At 31.1% G+C, this 23,191-nt stretch overlaps 1 protein-coding gene across 1 annotated transcript in view; it reads right to left on the bottom strand.

Annotated features, from left to right (window-relative positions):
* LOC142332497 (neuropeptides capa receptor-like) overlaps window positions 1–23,191 on the bottom strand; it is a gene marked incomplete at its 5' end in the record, with an annotated part of 292,426 nt that overhangs the window by 113,150 nt on the left and 156,085 nt on the right. The window contains one exon of the mRNA XM_075378947.1: window positions 14,867–15,077. Coding sequence (XP_075235062.1) covers window positions 14,867–15,077 — 211 coding nt within the window. The remainder of the gene's footprint in view (window positions 1–14,866; window positions 15,078–23,191) is intronic.

Genomic DNA, 23,191 nt, shown 5'->3' with positions numbered 1-23,191 from the left:
GGATGAGGCTGTCCCAACCCTAAATTCATCCCAAAAGTAAAGACGACAGGATTCATTTCCGGGTGCCAGCCCTGTAGCCACGGCCTTCAAGAGCGTACCCACGGGCATTGCAGTGCAAACACATAGCCTCCGTTGGACAGTCGTTACGGAGTGCCCCACAATTGAAACATCGCCCCCTTCTGTCAGGACCGCCGCAAGTTCCTGCCCGGTGCTTTAGTTAGTGCTTTTAATATTGGAGCATTAGTATTTGTTGTTTTAAAATATTGTTTGGTGTATTCATCCTTGAATATGTATTTAATTTTTTCAATATTAGATGTAATTTCTTTTTTAATTTTGATATTGGGATCATTTATTTCTTTAAATTTATTCACTTCTATTAATTTGTTTGTTTTTTCTATTATTAATGATAACGGGAATGTTGGTTTTGTCTGATCTGACTATAAATGCATTATTATATTTTAATTTGTTTTTTATACTTCTGTAAATGTTATAGTTTTTATTGGAATGTTTATTTTTGTCAGTTAGATTTTTATTATTTTTAATACTATCAATTACATTAAAAAAAACATTTCTTAGTTTATTTTTATAATCGATGTTATCAATTTTGAATAAATTAATTTCTGCATCGATAATCGTGTTTTTGATATTCTTATTCTTATTTAAAATTGGTAAATTAAATTTAAACGCGTGTTTAATAATATTAATCTCTTCCTTATTAAATTTTATGTCTGTAGTATTTAATATATAATCTCCAAATCTGTGTTTATGATTGTGTCGTTTGTTGTGTACAGTCAATTTGTATTTTTATTTGTAAATCGTTACCTACCGATTGATGTTTTTTTCCATACGTTAGGGGTGATGAGGGAAGCTTAACTCCAGATTTTTAACATTCCCCTCCCATAGATTTTTGAAAAACTCAAAAAGCCTTTGAAATGCGTTTTTCTCTGAATCTATGCATTTTAGAGAAAGGTTTTAGAAACAAAAAATGTAGAGGACATTCTCTTCTACAATTAATGTCTTTGAAGTTCTGCCATATAATTTGAAATTGAAATACTAGGTGGCGCTGAAGTTGTAAAAAACGTGTTTTTTCGAGTTTTTCATCGGAAAAAATTGTTTTTCGTCTGTATTGCATTTGGAAAAGTTGTTAATCTAAAAAAAACAGACAACTTTTATTTAAACAATTTTCTTGTACAACTAACCGTTTTGGAGCTGTAACTTGTGAAAGTGTGAAAATGTTGTGAATTGGGCACGTGTTCGAAATCGGTCTAGTCGTTTACAATATTTTTTACAACTTCAGCGCCACCTAGTATTTCAATTTTAAATTATACGGCATAACTTAAAAAGACATTAATTGTAGAGGAGAATGTCCTCTACATTTTTTGTTTGTAAAACTTTTCTCTAAAATGCATAGATTCGGGGAAAAACGCATTTCAAAAACTTTTTGAGTTTTTCAGAAATCTATGGGAGGGGAATGTTAAAAATCTGGAGTTAAGCTTCCCTCATCACCCCTAACGCATGGACAAAATATCAATCGGTAGGTAAGGATTTTCAAATACAGCCTATTTTGGTGAACCCATCGGGTAGGTCTAGTGGTTAACGCGTCTTCCCAAATCAGCTGATTTGGAAAGTCTAGAGTTACAGCGTTCAAGTCCTAGTAAAGTCAGTTATTTTTACACGGATTTGAATACAAAATCGTGGATACCGGTGTTCTTTGGTGGTTGGGTTTCAATTAACCACACATCTCAGGAATGGTCGAACAAGACTACACTTCATTTACACTCATACATATCATCTCATTCATTCTCTGAAGAATTATCTAAACGGTAGTTACCGGAGGTTAAACAGGAAAAAAAAGAAAGAGAAGAGAAGCCTATTTTGGTGACAAATTGACTGTACTATTGCATCTTGAGCTATCCTAAAAGTACGTGGTGTTATTCTGAGTAGTTTGTAGATAGTTGTAAAATGAAGAAATACTTTTATAAGAAACTTCTTGTTCTTTTTTTTTCAATTTATTTCCTTCCAATACTTAAGTAGTATCAAAACTAAATTATGTTTAAAATTAACCCATGTAAGAGATAAGCAATAGTTTTACTACTTTAAAAACGATTCTAAGTTTGGAAACGAGCCAAAAATTTAAAGGTAGTTCGTGATTTTCAATTTAAAAAAAAGAAACTGTTAAAAAGAATGATTACTGGAGAGACATTTTTACTTTATTTACAATCAATTTGAAATATTAAAAAAATTTAACTTGTTTAATTAACAAAAAACAAATTTTTTTTGAAGAAATAATAGAACAGATTTTTATTTTTTTAAATAAATTTTATAATATTTGAGACAAAGAGATTATTCCTTGTTCTATCAGCCGAGTGCAATGAAGACATTTATGTTTATCTTGTTTAACAAATAGATTTAACCAACAATACTTTATTACTGCTGAAAAAAATGTATAAAGTGATTAATTAAGAAATGTAAGTGAAGTTTTCATTATATATTTATTAAACAAAAGATAAATAAATATAAATACAAAATAATTTAAAAAAAATAGTTAAATAATTTTTCCTTTCATCTTTTCTACGTACGTAATCTATTCTACAACTATAAAGAAATGGAATAAAAAAGTAGAAATCATTACATTTTTTTTTGTTACTAGTTAAGCAAACTGGCTTATCTAGACGTTTTCAGGAGATTAACGTTTTATATCCTGATATACACATATACTAAAGTGTAATTTATAAGTTTAGAGTGCTTCCTATATTATAGATTCAGTATAAGAATGAACACCTCATAATCCCGAATCAGAGTATTTCCAAATCATTAATGAAACTGTGACAAGGGGCAAAAGTAAATGCATTTACAAAATAAAAAAAAATCTACTAATAATAAATTTAGACGTAAATTTTACTAAAAATATCACGAGAAATTTTTAAACCCAAATTATCAGGTTTTAACTCAACTTGTACTAATTTTGACTAAGTTTGAAAAAGGCACCTAATAAAGAAAAATCAAGAAAATTTAATACAATTAGCTACATATTTAAAAACTTGCTGAATCGCTTCAACCCTAAACATTATCTTCCAGAAAAATAATCGAAAACCAAAATTTCCCAACCACCAAACAGAAGAAATAATAAAATCACTTAAAAATAGTAAATATATGGAGAAGACAGTACAGTTGCAAAAATGCTGAAATATGCCGGCGATGAATTGAGCGAATAACTGAAAAGAATTTTTAAAGAAATCTGGGAAACAAAAATAATTTCAGAAGATTGAAAAAACTCTTTAATACATCTCCTCTATAAGAAAGGAAATAAAACAAATATCAACAACTACGAAGGAATTTCATTGATGTCAATTCCATACAAAGTTTTGTCCAAAACATCGTTAAGTAAAATACAACCTACAATAGAAAGAAAAAATTGCAAAATATCAAGGTGGATTTAGACTTGGATGAAGTTGTGCGGAACAAATCTCTAATCAAAAATAAATTTTACCATACCAAAAAATTAAAAACCTTAAATTAGTTACAATTTTATAGATTTTAAAAAAGCTTACGACTCCATCCACAGGGAATCTCTACTTAGAGGAGAAGAATTTAAAATAGATCCTTAGAAAATAAATATTATAAAAGAAACGTTAACAAATAAAAAATTAAAAGTGAAATTTTTTAGAAAACTTGGAACCATTCGAAATTAAAACTGGAGTAAGGCAAAGAGATGGACTGTCACCAATCCTCTTTAATTGTGTCCTTGAAAATGTTATAAGAAAATGGGAGAAAGTAATTAAAATGTTAAACGTACTCGAAAACGTAAAAATCGGCACTAAACCAAATTCATAAATATAAACATTCTGGCCTTCACAAACGATATTGCAATTTTCGCAAGAGATACAGACAGAGGCTAAAATCAAAATCAAAAATCTGATGACACCACATGACTTCCTTGTACGCCTTGTAAATTACATATAAACATTTCTTGCTGCACTTCATTTAAATTTTTTTCATTTGAAAGTGAGTTATGATTCTTCAATTCTTTAATACAGTGCATAGGTACACAATTGCATTGTCGTGGACACCACATTATATCACGTTTTTTTGTCGTGTCCGTATCAGCATTTTATATTAGTTTATATATATATATATATAAATTAATATATATATTAATTTTAAGTTATTTTATATATTAAGTTATATATATTAATTTTGTTTCACGTCGCTTACTTGGTGTAAGTGGAGAACGTGTCGGATTCGTAGACATGCACACATCGGTTCGAATCCGAATTCATATACATGTATTTTTTTTAACTTTTTCTGTTTTAATTTAAATATATTTTTTAATTTTTTATTTAGCCTCCGGAACGACCGCAAGGTATTACTTCAGAGGATGAATGAGGGTGATATGTATGAAAGTAAGTGAAATGTCGTCCTGTACAGTCTTAGGTCGACCGTTCCTGAAATATGTGATTAATTGAAGCTCAATCACCAAAAGAACACCGATATCAACGATCTAGTATTCAGATAGTTTAAATATACTGATTTATTAATAATTATTAACCTCTATAAAAATTTTTTAATTAAAATAAAAAGTACATAAAATTTTATTTCGCTAATAACTTCTGAATTTTTTTCATACTTTTTTTCAAACAGAGGTTAATAATTATTAATAAATTAACATACTTAAATTAAAAAAAAAGGTTAAAAAAAGAAAGGAAATGAAATCGGATTCGAACCGATGTGCCTTCCCCTTGTAAGATCCAAATATTTCATTAATTAAAACTTTATTTAGGTGCAACTCTGAAACCGATGAAAACAAGTAATATCATTGAAAAGCTCTCAATAATAGCTTATTACTGCAGTTAAGAAAAAGTTCAGAATCCAAATTGTTCGGATTTTGAGCTTTTTTGGGCACTTTTGATTCAGTCGATTGCAATAAAAAGGGAAGGTGCATAAGTAAATGTTTTAGAAGTCCTAAATCCAAAATTTCTACACCCTACGGCCAATAGTTTTTGAGTTATGTAAGATACATACGTACGTACAGACGTCACGCCGAAACTAGTCAAAATGGATATTTCCGTTGAAATTTGAAACCCAAAATTTTTCACGATACAATACTTCCTTTACTTCGTACAACGAAGTAAAAACTAACTGAATGGTAAGCAAAATTGATTTCAAATTTCTCATGAAAAAACTAACTTGTTTTCCAATGAGAAAGAGAACAAACCTTTAAAATTTCCGATAACAAAGAAATAATTAAGAGTTCAAAAATTTTAATATTTTGGAGAAATTATAACACCTAATATAACTGAAAAAATGGGATGAAGAGTAGGGTAAGGAAACTAGAAACTGACTACCATCTTACGAAGAACTCCTACAATAAAAAATTCCTGTTATATAACTCCAAATTGAGACGGTACAAAATTGTAGTATACGGTGCAGAATGTCTCAATTTTTTTTTTTCAGAACAAGAAATAGCAATAGTAGAAAAAAGTACTTTAAGAAGAATTTATGCACCAAAATATGAAGATGAAATTTACAAATCGAAAAGTGAAAAAGAAATTTACAAATATACTAAAAAAATATAGGTCTTAATCCGGAAAAGAAGATTACAGTTTTATAAATATTTATGAAGAATGAACAACCAAAGATTGACAAAATAAATATTTAATTTCTATATAAACACAGCCATAAAGAGTAACCGGTGTGAAGAAATAGAAACAGATCTAAAAACATTAAACATTTCTAAGGATATGTGTAAAGATAGAGATATATTTAGAAAAGTGATTCAAGAATCTAAGTTTCCAGTGAGAAAGAAAAAGAAGGGTATAAACTTGAACATGTAGATGGACGGAAGAAAGGCGACAAAAACAGCGCAAAAGAATGAAAATATTTTGTTAAAAGGAAAAGAAGTCAAAACTATGCAAACATGTAGTGGTCGGAATGAAAAGTAAAAAAAAATCAATTTTATTTCTAAGTAAATTAATTTTTAAAAACACTAATTATTACACTAACTTACGATTAAAATTAATTTAGATTTCGTAATAATTGGGTTTAGATAACTCTCAAAATTACTGGAAATTAGTTGTCTCTAAAAAAAACCTGTTTCAGAGATTACCAGCAATATAATAATTAATATAAAGAGAACAATAATAAAACAAATTTAATAATTACTTAAAAAAAGTCACGGTATTCGCCTAAACATATCGTATAATGTATTTCCCAATAAAGAAACAGAATTCCACTTAGTTGTCATATTGACCCGAATTTTTGTAATCAAATTGGAACAATCAACCATTAAAATACAAAAAAAAAAAAACAAAATAAAAACAATTATATCAAGATCGATGTAATCACATCAGATGTGTATCACATACTCGTATATATATTATTATAGTTATATTTATACATAGTTAAAATCCGCATTTTATTTTCGTGTTATATTTATATTAGACAACTGAAAAAAATGGTTTTTCTTTCACTTTTATAGTTTATTTCAATTTGTGTTTATTTTCTTAATCTGTTAGGTATTATGAATGAATGACACAAGCTTTAACGAAGCAATTCATACATATTAACAGAAAATAACAGTTTGGAGGATTGAAGTCTCAGAAATGTCTGGAATTTTTTCATTTGTAACAACAGATTACCAGTTACAAAAGGTTGTTAACTTTTGATAGAAAATAGATGTTTTACTTTTATTTACTGAGAATAAATTCACAAAATATTATTGCGGCTAACTATTAAATCGGCTATCGTGAATTTTTTTAATTATTATTTTTATTTACATCCACAGTCTGTGCTTTAATAAAAAATATGATGTGGACACTACATGACTTCCTTGTACGTCATATTACATATACACGGTTTTGTAAAATGAAAGTTCATAAAATTTTATTTCATTAGTAACTTTTGATATTTTTTCAATATATTTATATATAATATATATACATTTTTTTTATTATTGTTGAAATATTATTTATTGTAATAAATAATAAATAATAAATAATAAATAATAAATAATAAATAATAAATAATAAATAATAATTATGAAAGTTGACTTTGGTTTAATCGTATTAAGAAACTCTTTAAATTTTAAATATTTTCGTTGACGGACAAATCGATATAAGATAGGTGAGGACTTTTAATTTTTAAATGTCTATTTCTACAACGTAATAATTCATTTAAAAATTAAATATCTCTGGTTTAATCGAATTAAAGAGCTCTTTAAATTTTAAATAACTGAATTTTAATATTTTTTATCTCTGTCAGACTTCATGAGAACTTTAATCTTTAAATCCCTGCTATTTCTAAGACGTGAAAAATATATTTAAAAATTAAATCTCTCTCAAAGTTGATTTAATATTTAAATACCGCATAATTATGTATACTTCTTTATTTAAATATGTTCTTTTCTTTTTTAATTTGATTTATTGTTTTGTTTAGTAAAAATATTTTTAAAAATTATTTTAAAAATAATAAAATATTTTTTTAATTTAAAAATATTTAATAATATTTTTTTAAATTTTTTTCCTGTCGTGTTTTTTTAATTTTTACAATTTTTTTTATTACTGATTCTTTTGTATTATTTTAAACACATCACAACTTTAAATTTGTAGTAGCATTATTTATTAAAGAGAAGTTATCGATGAGATAATAATTATTTATATTCTTTCAAAGGGATGATCTATAAATATCGATTAGAAATTTTACTTATTGTCAGAAAAAGATTGGAAAAATAATTACAAAATTAGTTTTGACGATAAATCTAACTTTGGCAAAAAAAGAAAAAGATTACAACTTCCATATCTCATCCCGTATTTTTATAACATAGAAATTGAATTAATCGCTTTTCCAATGTTTCAGGTTAAGTCAAAATTGATCATTTCAAAGAAAACCAATAATATTAGTGATTTTCTTGTTGAATCACTGTTAGGTACATTTCATAAGAAAGTTACCTATTGTAAGAGGTACCATGATTAGAATTCCGGAAAATGTTGACATATCGCGTTTTACATCCCCCAGACCCCAAAACCACCGTCAGTTCAAAAGTTTATATATATATATATATATATATATATATATATATATATTACTTTCTTGTGGACACGATAACTGCCGTAATTTTGCGCCAATCACTTTCAAATTGATATATAAAATATAACGATCCAATATCTCGGTCGAGTTTGTTAACGGGCAAAATTGGATGATGGGGGTGGAAATGGGGCTTTTTCGAAAAAACAAAATATCGCTATAAGTAATTTAAAATATATTTTTACTTCCTTGTACGAAGTAAAGGAAATATTGTAATTGAAAAAAAATTCGGTTTACAGATTTCATCGGAAATATCCATTTTGATCATCCCTGAATCCATTTTAACTAGTGACGTCTGTAAGTACGTATCTCGCATAACTAAAAAACGATTAGCCGTAGCATATTTCAATTTTGGATTTAGGACTGCAGTAAAATCTAGTTGTGCACCTCCCCTTTTAATTGCAATCGACTGAACCAAAAGTGTCCAAAAACCCACAAAATCAGAATTTTGGAGTTTTTCTTAACTGCAGTAATAAGCTCTCCTTGAGAGCTTTTCAACGATATATCATAAGTGGTACTTATTTTCATTGGTTCCAGAGTTATAGCCAAATAAAAGTTTAATTAATGAAATATTTGGATCTAAATACATTGATGGAAATATCTACCGAGGCATTTGCATCGGTAGCATCCTGAGAGAAACCAAACTGACGACTGTGTTGTGTTATCAAGTGTAGAGGGTTTAACCCGCCGTTGCTGGCTAGAGAGCGTTGTGCTCACCCTACATGGTTTTTTTGTTATTGTTTTATTTTTACAGTTCTTTAAAAAAAATACGACTCTTTACCTTTTGTACGGGAGGTTTAAAGATATCAGTCATCATTATTTCAACTCACCGGGTTGGTCTAGTGGTGAACGCGTCTTCCTAAATCAGCTGATTTGGAAGTCGCGGTTCCAGCGTTCAAGTCCTAGTAAAGACAGTTATTTTTACACGGATTTGAATAGTAGATCGTGGATACCGGTGTTCTTTGGTGGTTGGGTTTCAATTACCGCACATCTCAAGAATGGTCGAACTGAGACTGTACAAGACTACACTTCATTTAAACTCATACATATCATCCTCATTCACCCTCTGAAGCATTATCTAAAAGGTAATTACCGGAGGCTAAACAGGAAAAAGAAAAAAGTTACTATTATTCAATATTTTGTAATTTATTTACTTTTTCAGGTTTCTATAAGTTTCAATACTATAATTATTAATTATCAGTATTATTCTCACAACCATGAGGATAACGTACACTGGATAACGTTCCAGGTTGAAGCCCTGCGGGTAGATGAGAACGGCGATCGAACCGAGCTCTGCGGGTATCCAGGGTACCGGTCCTACTGGCAAATTGGGAATGGCGAGCGAAGCGAACTGTGAAGCCTTGAGGTAAACCCCTTGACCCCTGAGTTGTCTTCCGGATTCGCCTGGGCAGACAAAATAAGTTTGAAATTTTCGAATTAAAGACGTGTGTACAGGACAACGTCTGTCGAGTCCGCTAATATATATATATATATATATATATATATATATATATATTTTCATTACTTTTAATTTTAAAATTTAATAATTATTACATTTATTTATTAGATATTTATATAATATATTTTTTACTTTTTAGAGGGTTTTCTAATTTGTTTCCTTTTTTTATTAATGTTAATATTAATATTAGTTAAATAAAAGCTTTTTTAAAAAAATAATTTTTTATATATAATCAAATATATTTTTGTAATTTTTTTTGTATTTTTTTAAGACTAAAAAAAAAGTAAAAATATTTATTTTTACACATCGACGTTACATACGTGTATCAAATTTCAATCATTTTCATACGATAGTTCATGAGAAATGAAAATTTTCAAATAAATGCATGAATTTAGCGTAAAGGTACCGCGTGGGGGTGGGTCATATCAAATTCCGACACCGTAGTGCTGCATTGTCATCGAAGTTACATACGTGTACCAAATTTCATTGATTTTCATACGTTAGATCAAAAGATATAGCAATTGCAAGATTTGATTATTCCTAAAGCGAGTTAAATTAAAGCTAAAGGATATTTAAATTTTATTAACCCAATCTGACTTCATATAAGTGTAAAAAGTACCAAAAATAAATCTAAAAATATACTTTACTTATCTTTTCTAATTTTCCTCGAATAATTTGAGTTTTATTACATTAACTATTTTCAACTTATCAACCAATTTCCCAGTAAATAAAAATTTTGTTTAGGATTTTTAATCTTTTATTAAAGAACATTGGTGTTAGTTTTGATAGGTTAAATAAGAAAATGTACGCAGTACGGTATAAAAAAATCCATTATTACGACGCAGAAAATACATTAGATAAAAACAATTTTTAGAATATATTTACTACATTAAATCTTACAAAAATAAGTGTGTCACCATGTTAAAAAGTAACATTTGCCAGACTATTGTAATTCTTTTTTTACATAAATGGAGGTAATCATATTTTTGCTCGCATAACAAAATATTATTACTTATCAATATGAATATATCAATATTCATAAAATTTAACCAAAGAAGCTATATATGAAAAATAAATTTACCAAAAACTAAAAAACTATTTTTTCAAAAACTTAAATTTTGTAAGAACAATGTGTAAAATTAGTAGTAGTAAATTACAAAGGTAGTTAGTAAATTACAAAGTTAGATATTTATACTAGCCGATCAGGGTCGCTTGCTCGCCCTTTCCGTTTTCCCAGATGGCCCCATCTGGAACCAACCCCACTGTGTTAATTATTCTCATGTTTGTGAGAATAATACTGATAAACAGCAATTAAAGACCGTTCAATTTATAAAAATTATATTAGTGTATTTTAATTTCTCAGAGCAACAGTTCGGTCTGTACAGATTTCGAAACATTGAGTGCTTTGAAGTATGCGGGTTTTAGAACAATTGGCCCACATCTTAAATAGTAGTCATAGCTTAATTAAAAAAGAATTTAGTACGGTTCTTGCCGTTATCCGACAAGCATCATGAGGAGGACACCTTAGTTAATTTTTTGTTTTTAACTGTTTTTTTTCTCTGTTTTGTACTTTTTGTGGAACAGTCTGTGAGCGACATAATCTAAAGTTTGGACATGTATATAACGTTTATAATCTTTTTTGCTTTGGAGTTTATATATATGGAGTTTATGCTTTGGAGTTTAGAGGAAGCCACATAGTATTGCTCATCCGAGAAGATTGATTCTGCATTTGGAGACCAGCCACTTGAACCGTCTGCCGTTGCGAATTATTTATTGTTATCGAAAAAGCAACTTCTGAAGGAAACTGGGAGCGCTTGAAAATGAAGGGAAATTCTGAACGAATGTACGTCGTATACATTTGCATATTTAAAGCTACTTTTCTCGACAACCGAAAGTTATATCGTAAAAACCAAAGGACCACTTTTTGTAAAAGATTTAATTTAAAATACTGTGACTGATCTTCGAACTTGTTTTGGCCAACGGTTTAGCCAAAGTTGAATATCGACAAGGAACATAATTCGGTTACTACTAAGCAAAATTTACTTATAATTATGTTCCTTGCTGATATTCAACTATACATTACACGGCGATCATCTTGAAACAGTGAAACATTTCGTAAAGGAAATAGTTCTATAAAGGTTCCAGGCATAAAACCTGTTTTATTATAGTGGTGTTTTTGATTGCTTGACTTCACAAGAGTGGCACGGGGTTGGCGCCCCGTAAGATGCAACTAATGGCACTGGTTGGCCGCCGTCGCATCCGGGACATCAGCATTCCCGTCGATAGTTTCCGGGAGTACATGGTGACACACGTTAAATGTTTGGGGGTATGGTTCGAAAAGTCTGGCTTGTTTAATAAATAAATTCAGGAGGTTACGGACAAGGCTGGACGGGCTATTGGCACTCTTGGACGGTTAATGGGGTCAATGTAGGGGCCGCGGTCGGCCAAGAGAATACTCCTCATGTCGGCTGCTACGTCGATTCTCTTGTACGGTGTTTCGGCTTGGTTTGAAGCGCGTGAAATGCGGTGCTATACCTCCCAGCTGCTTTCTAGGCACGGAGGATTTGGGGCTTTACATAGTTTCGGAAGGCGAGAATTCTCCGAGTGCATTTATTGTGGGCAACAAGATACTCCCGAGCAAACGTTTTATGTGTGCTCTAGGTGGGCAGGGGTGAAGGAGAGACTAGGTGAAGGAGAGACTACGCCTGGAGTGGCTAGTGCCAGAAACCACCGTCCATTACCATGTTGCGTGGTGCGGATGAGTGGCGGGCTGTTGAGGAGCTAGCAGCTGGGATCCTGAAGTCGATGAAGGAAGAGTATCGACTGAGAAGGAAGAGTAACGGCTGGGAAGCAGTTTGGAGAATTACTGGTAGGGGAAGAGCGGTAAACCCTAATCAGGAGGTGGCGGCTCGCTGAGGTAGACCGCACCCGATGAATGTCTGGGAACCCCGGTAGTCTGGGGAGTAGAGCCTGTGGCTTAGCCAGGCTTTCTAGGAGGGAGGAGTTAAGACCGTAGGGATCCCACCACCGGGCTACCGGTTTTACGTGAAAGAGTAACAGACTCCCAAAAACCACTAGATTTTTCCGTACACAACAGATCAAAAATTTCACATATTCATAAATTCGAATTAAGTAACAATGCATCTAACTGTGATACTTTTTTTTAAACTTTTTTCAATAATTTTTTTTTGATAAAAATTAAATGAAAAATAATTACTTAGGTTAATAGGAAAAATATTTCAAAATAAAATTATATTATTTTATTAAATCATTATTATGAAGTCCATTATTAAACTCAAACTTAAAGATAAAACGTATCTAATATAACTCTAACGTTATATAAACAAGCCAAATAATAGATAATTATTTCAGAAAGAAAATCTTTCTTTTTTAGATGTTGCATGGATTATTTAAGAAAAGATATTTATTTTACAAATTTTTGATAAATAATCGATAAAAACAGATGTTGTCCATCTTACTTTCAATTAAATTATATTTATTTACTGGTAGTTTTATATTTTTATATAAAAAAAGAACAAAAAAAATCAATCGTTTGTAAAATATTTGCATGTATGTAGTGTTTGAATAAAAATAATTGGTATATTATGATAAAATGACGTAGATTAGAAACAAATTCTTTTCTGTAAAAAATATTTTATGGAAGATATTTACTGTGAAAAAGAGAAGTTAGACGATAAAAACTTGTAATTTCTTAATATTAAATATCTTAATTTGCATATTTATTTATTGATTTATATAATAACTACAAACTGACTGTCATTTCCAGTTATTTTTTCTAACAGGTCGGCAGAAAAAATCTTTTAATATACTCAGCTATATAATTGTTTATTTATTTCCCGGGTCTTATATTGAGAGCGGATACATTTATTAAATTAATATTACAATACTAAAAAATAAGTCTTACTTATTTATTATTCACTCTTGTGAATATAAGGTCAAAGCAACCTGCAAAATTTGATCGAACGGATCCTGTCGATGTTACGTTAGTGCCACCTGAATTTGCATAAATAGGAGCCTAACGTAGATCTCAATGTACCACACTCCTTACTATTCCGTCTTTTTCTTCCTATTCTTAAACTCTCCACAGTGTTTATATTCGTCCCGAAAGTGTATCTCAAAGGTTAACCGACTGATTAATAGTTAGATGCGTAAAATTGGAACCTTGTAGATTAAGTATTCATCTTAACGATGCTAATAATCAGAAATTATATTCGTCCCAGGTTTAATATGTTTCTTTATAACTATTATTACGTGTTTTTCGTTCGATCGGGGACCACTAAATTTCTTTTTGCCTCCAAATTTCTGTAAATATCCATTGCTGAATTTTCGCCTTGAAACAAAACCATTTATTTCAATTTTCAGATCATTCTCGCATATTATTACTGGGTTACGGAGAAATTATCGCACACAATTCCTTTACAAGATTTTTCCAATCAGTTACAGAGGCATTACTCATACGAAATTCTTTATTATAAAATTAAAACTGATATATTCCCTATTTCATGCGAACACAAAATTAACAACTTCCAATTTCAGTTCGCTGGATTGTGGCTACGATAAATTGTCTTTGCTCAACGTCGTTTATCTTCCCTGTCGCTTAACGAATGAAACATTTCATGACTCTATACGGAAAATTAAAAATTACTTTGTCCTATAAAAAATGAACAATATGTTATTTATCTGGCATCTTACAGATTAAGTCAATCAAACCCAGGTCGGATGAAAATATAGAATAATACAAGGATTCAAAAACACGCAGTGTACGATTGAATTGATTGCAACCGATTAGTAAACAAATCAGCGATACAGCTGTTTTAACACAACACAGCTTGAAATATAATTATTATTACAATGACAAATCGGATAATCATTAGCAATTTAATATTGTATACTGTTATTTAATTTGTAAATAATTTACATATCAATTTTAGTAATTTATAAAATGAATATTAAGGAATTCGACTTTTGAAATAGACCCCTTATCGTTGATAAAATTTTTATTAAGGCAAGTACTTCTAAAATTGTATGCTTATATGAAAAATGATAATGCAAAATCATAAATATAACCCATTCAAAAGATCTAAAACACAATAATTTTATCATTTTCTAACGTAAATCGATTTGGTTTAGATGCCCAACACACACACACAACACAACACACACACACACACACACACACACACACACACACACACACACACACACACACACACACACACACACACACCACATACTAAGAAAACATACTTTTTTGAATAGATTTAAAATTAATTACAGAATTATATAAATAAATTTTAATCTTACCGGACACTGAGAGTTCGGATAATCAATATAGTTAACTCTGCTGAAAGCGGCAAATGGTAGAGCTGCAATAAAGGACAATAACCATAATCCAGCGATTACTTTAACAGCTCTTCTGAGACTAGACAACACATAAGCATGTAACGGATGACATATGGCAAGATATCTCTCCGCTGAAAATGCTACTATAGTTAATACAGATGTATTTGACGCCCTGAAACAAAAATAAATAAATGTATATATATATATATATATATATATATATATATATATATATATATATTACAATAAAAATACACAAAAACATTTTAAAAAAACACATTCAGTCGGTTGGAGGACACTGGAAACTTAGAATTAAAATATAAACTAAAATTTAAAAATAAATATTTTATAGGAACAATAAAATATACATTCACTTTTAAAAACCAAATATTCTATCTTAGTCGATAAACAGTACAAAAATAACATTACAAATTCCCATTCTCCAAATAATAGGCTTTCTTTCTTACAGTAAAGTGTTTTTTTTTTGTTTTTAGTCATTTGACTGGTTTGATGCAGCTTTTCAAGTTTCTTGTCGTTTCATTTCGGTATACCCCCTACATTCTACATCTCTAACAATGTTTTTTACATATTCCAAACGTTGCCTTCCCGCACAAATTTTTTCTTCTACCTGCCCCTCCAATATTAAAGCGACTATTCCAGGATGCCTTAATGTGTGGCCTCTAAGTCTGTCTCTTCTTTTAACTATATTTTTCCAAATGCTTCTTTCTTCATAAATTTTCCGCAACACCTCTTCATTTGTCACTTTATCCATCCATCTTATTTTTAACATTCTCCGATCGTCCAAGTTTCACTTTCATATAAAACTACTCTCCAAACATGAACTTTCGAAAATGTTTTCCATACGTTTAAATTAATTTTTAATGTAAACAAATTATATTTCTGACTGAAGGCTCGTTTCGCTTGTGCTATTCGGTATTTTAAATCGCTCCTGCTTCGTCCATCTTTAGTAATTCTACTTCCCAAATAACAAAATTCTTCTACCTCCATAATCTTTTCTCTTCCTATTTTCAAATTCAGTGGTCCATCTTTGTTATTTCTACTACATTTCATTACCTTTGTCTTGCTCTTGTTTATTTTGATGCGGTAGTTCTTGCGTAGGACCTCATCTATGCCATTCATTGTTTCTTCTAACTCCTTTTTACTCTCGGCTAGAATTACTACTATATCATCAGCAAATCGTAGCATCTTTATCTTTTCACCTTGTACTGTTACTCCAGATCTAAATTGTTCTTTAACATCATTAACTGCTAGTTATATGGAAAGATTAAAAAGTAACGGAGATAGAGAACATCCTTGTCGGACTCCGTTTCTTATTACGGCTTCTTTGTTATATTCTTCAATTATTACTGTTTCTGTTTGGTTCCTGTAAATGTTAGCAATCGTTCTTCTATCTCTGTATTTGAACCCTAATTTGTTTGAAATGACGAAAATTTTATTCCAGTCTACGTTATCGAATGCCTTTTCTAGGTTTATAAATAAAACGAAAGAAATTTTAAATGTCAGTGTGAGAAAATCAGATTTCGATTCCAACCGTTATTTGTCACAAATTAAAATAAAATAATAGTAACAAACATCTTACGAACATGACGTTACGGTCTTATTGACGTACAATATAATTTTATTTCTTTAATATTATGAACTTAAGTAATAAAATGAAATTTAAATACAATTATACATTTGAATTTGAATCAACATCTTTTGGGAAATCCCTGATGGTGGAGTAACGGCTTCGAAAGTACTCGGATGTATACTTTTAAAATTGTTATTAGTGGAACTTATACAATAAAATAGAATTCCTACCAAAAATTAAAAATATAAAGAAACCGATTAATATTAAAAGATTTAATCTCTAAAAATTAAATTTAAAAGAAGAAACCATCGAAAATTTAAAAATAAGATTTTTAAAATCAACGAGGACAGTTGGAAGGAAATTAAAAGTAAATTAATTAAATGCGCAGAAGAAACCTTTTCTCAAGCCAAAAGTAAGTAGTGAGCTTGGCGGAATAATACCTGCGAAGCAGTTCCTGTTACAAGAAGAAAAATTTGGAAAAAATGTAATCTCATTCCGACTGAAGAAAACTCTAAAATTTGAATAGAAATTAAAAAGGAAACCTCTACAATTTTTAGAAAAACATTAAAATTTTATGATATTTATTTTTACATTACACAATTACATTATACAATTCTATTTTATAAAGGATAAGCGAAAAAAGATTAATAAAACAAATATTTAACTTTTATAACAGTACAACTATTAAAACTAGCTAATTTAAAAAAGTAGAAAACGATCTTAAAATTTTAAAAATCTCCAAATAAGCATGTTTAATTAGAGACCAATTTAGGAGATCTAAGTTTCTAGAGAAGAAGGATAAGGAGGAGTATAGGAAGAAAGTGAACTGAGGAAGAAAAACAAGAAAAGAGTGAAAAAATATTGGGAAAACAAAAGAAATTCCAAATTATTATGCAAACGTGATCCTTAGTGGTCCGGAGAAACAAAAAAATGTTAATATTTACAAAGAAAAGTCGTCAGGCAAGATGACTCAATTAAAGAGGGATAACAATTGGCATTCTTTTTAAATAGCTATATTGATTCCTTTTTGAAAGGAAAAATTGATATTTTATCTTCCTAATGGGATTGTAATCAGTTCAACTAGTGAGTAAGCAACTTCCTCAAGGTCCAGTGAGATGTGATATGATAGGTATGACATGCAGATGCGGTGTAGTCATATTGCAAATTCAACCCCATCCACCGCAGTATCCACTGTCTAGTATTCAAATCAGTATAAAACCAACAAACTTTTGCTAGGATTTGAATTTCAGAAACTTCAACTTCGAAAATCAGCAGTAAAACGATTTACGATAACGAGTTAACCGCTAGACCAATGCGGTAGAAAAAGATAATTAAAAAAAAAAAAAATCCCTTTCGGCATGCCGGAAGGCGGAGGTAGATTTTACCGGTGCTAAGTAGGAGGATAAAAAAGATTTCCATCTTAAAATGAAGAAAATCTTCAAATTTATTCAATATGACAATGAGAAAGGATATATTCTTTCCTGGATTTGAGTATATTAGGAAGCTCGTAGAGGATATCGAATAATTGCTAGTTTCCTAAAGTTTGTAACCCTGTAGAGAGTTACTGAAGAATTTTGATGTTGTAATAATTAAAGTAGCCAGCCCGGGTAGCTAGGGATCCGCTTGGGTGCTTACTTCAAGATAGGCGTTTTGACATCGAGCCTCGGTGGGGAGGGCTAAAGGCACTGTCCTCGCTTTCGAGAGCAGACCAAAAAACAGGTAAGTTGGCTTAGAGGACTCTAGTTACAGTCAATGGAATCATTGGATGTTTTTGGAAAGAAGTTCCAGCTTTGTTTCTTTATATATTTCTTTAAAATGCAAACAGATAAAAATTATTCCTGTTGCGATCAATAATTTTTTGTGGTATGAGGAGAAGTCCTTTGATATGACTCAAATTAAATATAAGTTGATCATTAGAATCTAGATTGTTAAAGTTTATTTAATTGTGATGAGTCTTCTTCAATGATTGAGTGAGATGCGGGGATCGACTTATGAACTTCAGTATGACTCATTCCACCGAGGAAACTGAAATCCAGGCGAAATTTTTCAGTAGTCGTAACTCGATAACAAGAAGTTTTCGTGCATATGTTTAATATGAACTTCTTTCCTTATTTCAAGCTTTAGAATCAGTTTCCAAATAATCTTTCTTTTCTCCTGAATGACTCTGTAGATGTGAATAATTATAAGGGATTAAGGTTATAACGTGTACTTTGGTGGATAAGTTATGTCTTGTGGCCATGTATTCATGATTATTGTGCGCTTGTCTTGTGTTGGCTTCATTGTATGAATGTATAAATGTGTGTGGTACGTCTTAGTACCTGTTAGATGTTCTATTTTTCCTGAATATTTTCCTCTTTAGGTATTTGTGGTGTGCACTGTATGCGTGTAATGGTCTGGTATGGATGATTGCTTGTGGAGACCGTATTTGTGTGCGGGCGCTTACCCCCCTCCGAAAGTAATGCTTTATTAGCGGTTTCCCAGGAGGTGGGGTCGCCAAGGGTGGAGGTTTAGTCGGTAGTGCGCAGGAATACATACGCATTTTCTGTAACAGCTTGCGGAACCTGTTAGCGAGTCCGATACTGCTTCGGCGTCTGTAAATGGGGTTCCTCCACCTCAAAAAAAAGAAAGGGCTAAATAAGGTACGGTATGTTATTATAAAGAATATAAAGATTTATTACAAATATTAATAATAGATTTTTAATGAAACGGAAATACAAATTCCGTTTCACTTTAGTTCATTTATTTTCTACCTTTAAGAATGAGTTGTTAATACCTATTGATTTAAGTCAAATGAAATGAAAGAAAGTGACAGTATAAGATGTTAATAGATAAAGAGCAAAGAGTGAAAGAGAGTGGCAGAGAGAGAGAGAGAGAGAGAGAGAGAGTGTGTAATTGAGAATGAGAGAATAAATGGAAGAAAGATATAAATAAATAAAGAAGATAGTGAATTAAATGAAATGAACCTTCAATTCACTTTCTGAAATCTTTACTTTGTTTCATCGCTTTGATATATTGACAGGAAATTGCCGAAGCAAAATCAAACATTAATTAAGAAATATGTACGTAAGCTTATGCAAATACCGAACATTTTTTAAAAGTTTATACCTTTTTAATTTTAAAACAACGAATTTAAAAAAAAACATAATTGTTCGCAATAAATTTTTACCTTGGTATAAATTTTTGATTTTTAATGAAAAGTACAACTAATTTTAAGTGCAGTAAATAATAAAAAAACTAACGAAGTAAAAAAAAAAACTTAAGGTAAATTGTTCACACAAGTCCAAGAAGACCTAAAAAAACTGAATTAACTGAAAAAATTATAAGAGAAAGAAATTTAAAGAGAATATTAAAATAAAAGGGGTCAAGAAACACCAAAACGCAACAAAGCTGAACTTTCTGAAAAACGAATTTATTAAAATTAATTAATTTTTTTACTTCCTGTTTATTCATATTTGTGTATTTGTGTCTACGTTGAGTACTTTCGTAGAGTTGTCGTCATCTGCAGCACGAATATTTTTATTATAATAGAATAATCAAATTTTTAAGTTCTAAGAAAAAATAAATTTATTTAAGAGACAGTAGACATTTATCTACATAATTAAAAAAAAAGTTTTTCCATTTCCCGGTCTCCGTGGCGCGGGTGGTAGCGTCTCGGCTTTATATCTGGAGGTCCCGGGTTCGAATCCCGGTCAGGCATGACATTCCTACAAATCGTTCATCTCATCCTCTGAAGCAATACCTAACGGTGGATCGAGAGGTTAAACATTTTTAAATTTTATGTTTTAATTTAAATTAATATAGTGTAATAACGATATCCATTCTGAAGAAGGAAAGATTTCTATTTATCTGAAAAAACACCCCCCACCCAAAAAAAACAACTTTACAGATAAAAAAAATGTTTTCAAACTGTTTATACCATCTACGAATGTTATTATCACTCGGGGAACACAACCGAACTTCAAACGAAACGCCCGTTAAACGGTAATTACAGATTCATACTTTGCTGACTGAAAAACACGGAACGTTTTCTGTTGAGGGGTAGCCATCTTTGCTACTAGCGATTTCAAACAAAAGATACAGGAACAGTTTATGAATTAGCACATAAACTGTTTGAGTTAATCTTTTTATTTCATGTATAACTAATCAAAATATGTGAAATTTTAAAATATTACGTAACTTTAAACCCAACATTCATTTTGAAACACATGTTATTTTCAGGTCATCTCTCTATTGCATGCAAACGTTTGTTTGTACGTTAGCAAAAATCCCATGAACCGCTAAACCTATCGCTTACCGAATTTTAACAGTAGTTTCATTATGTAATCCGGAGTGTCGTAGGCTATATATTAAGATGAAAACTTATTTATTAAATCGTGTAAAGAATGAATTACGGTTCTGCACTTCTCATTCGGGCCACTAGGTGGCTAGACGCTAAATTCTCATGCACCTTTGTTTCGGCGAGACGTTCCTAAGATATTTTTCACTACAGATAAGTATATATATGTATATAAAGTTTGTATGTTTCTTCTTGCATCACACGAGAACCAACCGACAGATTGCTTTCAAATAGATAGGATACGTTCCTGTTATCCCAGGGAAGCTTTTAAGCTGCAGACCGAGGCTTTAGCTCCCTTGAAGGTTAAGATATTAAAATATATTCATTATTTCTTCACCCCCAAAAATGAAGTTTGAGAATTAAAGATATTCATTAAGGAAAAAAAGACTAATCTTTTTACATTATTATATTTCTGCCACGATGGCAAAGAAATAAGTTATGAATATTTCGTCATCAAAAGTGTGAGTACTTTAGTTACCATACTTACTATTATTCTGCCTTTTGTAATTTAGTTTCTTTTTCAGGTTTCTATATGCCTGAATAGTTTAATTGTTACTTATGGGTATTATGAGGATAACTAACAGTGCAGGGTCTAGGGGGCGGAGCCTTCTGAGTAGGCGGGAATGGCAACCGAAGCAAGCTCTACGGATGCTCAAGGCGTCGGTTCCCCTGGCAACACGGGAATAGCGAGCGAAGCAAGCTCTGCGGCCCAGAGATAGACTCAGTGATCTCGGGAGGCATCTTAACATCTTAACATCGCGGCGATGCAGTAGAACACTACCGATAGTAACAACAATGCAATCATAACGTTCAGTGTATTGCTAGATGGTGCTTTCGCTCAATGAACGTGTTTTCATTGTCGAGTTGTACTTCAGTACGAAATCAGCGGTTGCAGTGCAAGATTTGTTTCGCCATAAGTACCCAGATAAACCGGCTCCTAACAAAACATCAGTATTAAGGTCAGTAGCAAAATTTAGAGAGACCGGTTCTGTTAACAACAAGGAACACAAAAGATCTGCGTTAGTGTTGAATACACATACAGTCGCTGAAATCAAAGTCAGATTACTCGCCTCGCAAATAAATCGATCAGACGTTTGTCTGCTGAAATTAATTTGTCTAAATCGACTGTTTATCGGGCGACCAAACGATTACAATTATACGACCTTATCGCATTCAAACGGTTCATCGACTTCTTGAGCCCGACAAAGAAAAACGGCTACAATATTGTCAACGGTTCCGTCGATTTCTGCGTGAGGGAATTAATGTTATGGATTCGTTATTTTTCACAGATGAAGCACGGTTTCATTTGGACGGCTACGTAAACAGCCAAAACAGTAGAATTTGGAGCGCTGAAAATCCTCACGTTTATCACGAAAAACAATTACACCCGCAGAAGTCGGGCGTGTGGTGCGCGATATCGCGGAAGAAAATAATCGGTCTTATTTTTTTCGAGTACACCATTAATGCAGAACGATATCAGGATATTTTATTTCGGTTCATCGCACTCTTGGAAGAGGAAGACAGACACTGCCGGCTACAACTTGACGGTGCGACATCGCCCTACGCAGGTTTAACTTCTGATTTCGTTGAGGAATTCTTTGGTAATCGTGTTATCGGTCGAGGCTTGTGGCCGCCAAGATCTCCAGATTTGACTGCGGCGAATTTTTTTCTACGGGGTTACCTCAAAGAAAAAGCGGACAGCAACAAACCACGAACACTTGGACAATTGAAAGTCAATATTGAACAAGCTGTATTAAATATCCGGCCACAAACTTTGAAAAAAGTTGCAAGAAACGCTGTAAAAAGGATTGAAGCTTGTATTCAAGAAGATGGCGGTCACTTCCAACATTTACTCTAAATGTAAGGTAATGGATGGTAATAACAAAAATTACATTTACATTTACACATGCCTTTTTATTATTTCAATACCTACCAATATAAGGTTGGGTTGCGTTTTATATGGAACACTCTGTATATATATATATATATATATATATACAATATATAATGTTTTTTTGTTTGTCCCGTATGCGTTCCTATACCATTAATTCGACTGCGATGAAATTTTCGTGAGTTGTGTGCACGCCCGTGAAGGTTTCTGAATTAGTTTGGATCTGCTAGGTGGTACATGGTCCAGATATTTCAAAAAATTGTATTTACGATCCGATTTGGTATCTATTAGTTACACGAAAAGAAATATTTTTACAAAAAATGATTCCGCTAGGTGGCGCTGGGGTCGAGATATTTTAGAAAATTGTATTTATGGTCCGATTTAGCTCATATTCAGAATATATATTAGTTACGTGTAAAGAAATATTTTTTTGGAAAGAGAAATAGGAAGAAAGGGAAAAAAAGAAGA

This window comes from Lycorma delicatula, chromosome 11 (genome assembly GCF_047948215.1).
Source record: "Lycorma delicatula isolate Av1 chromosome 11, ASM4794821v1, whole genome shotgun sequence".
Taxonomy (NCBI): domain Eukaryota; kingdom Metazoa; phylum Arthropoda; class Insecta; order Hemiptera; family Fulgoridae; genus Lycorma; species Lycorma delicatula.
This window is presented reverse-complemented; position numbering and strand designations above follow the sequence as displayed.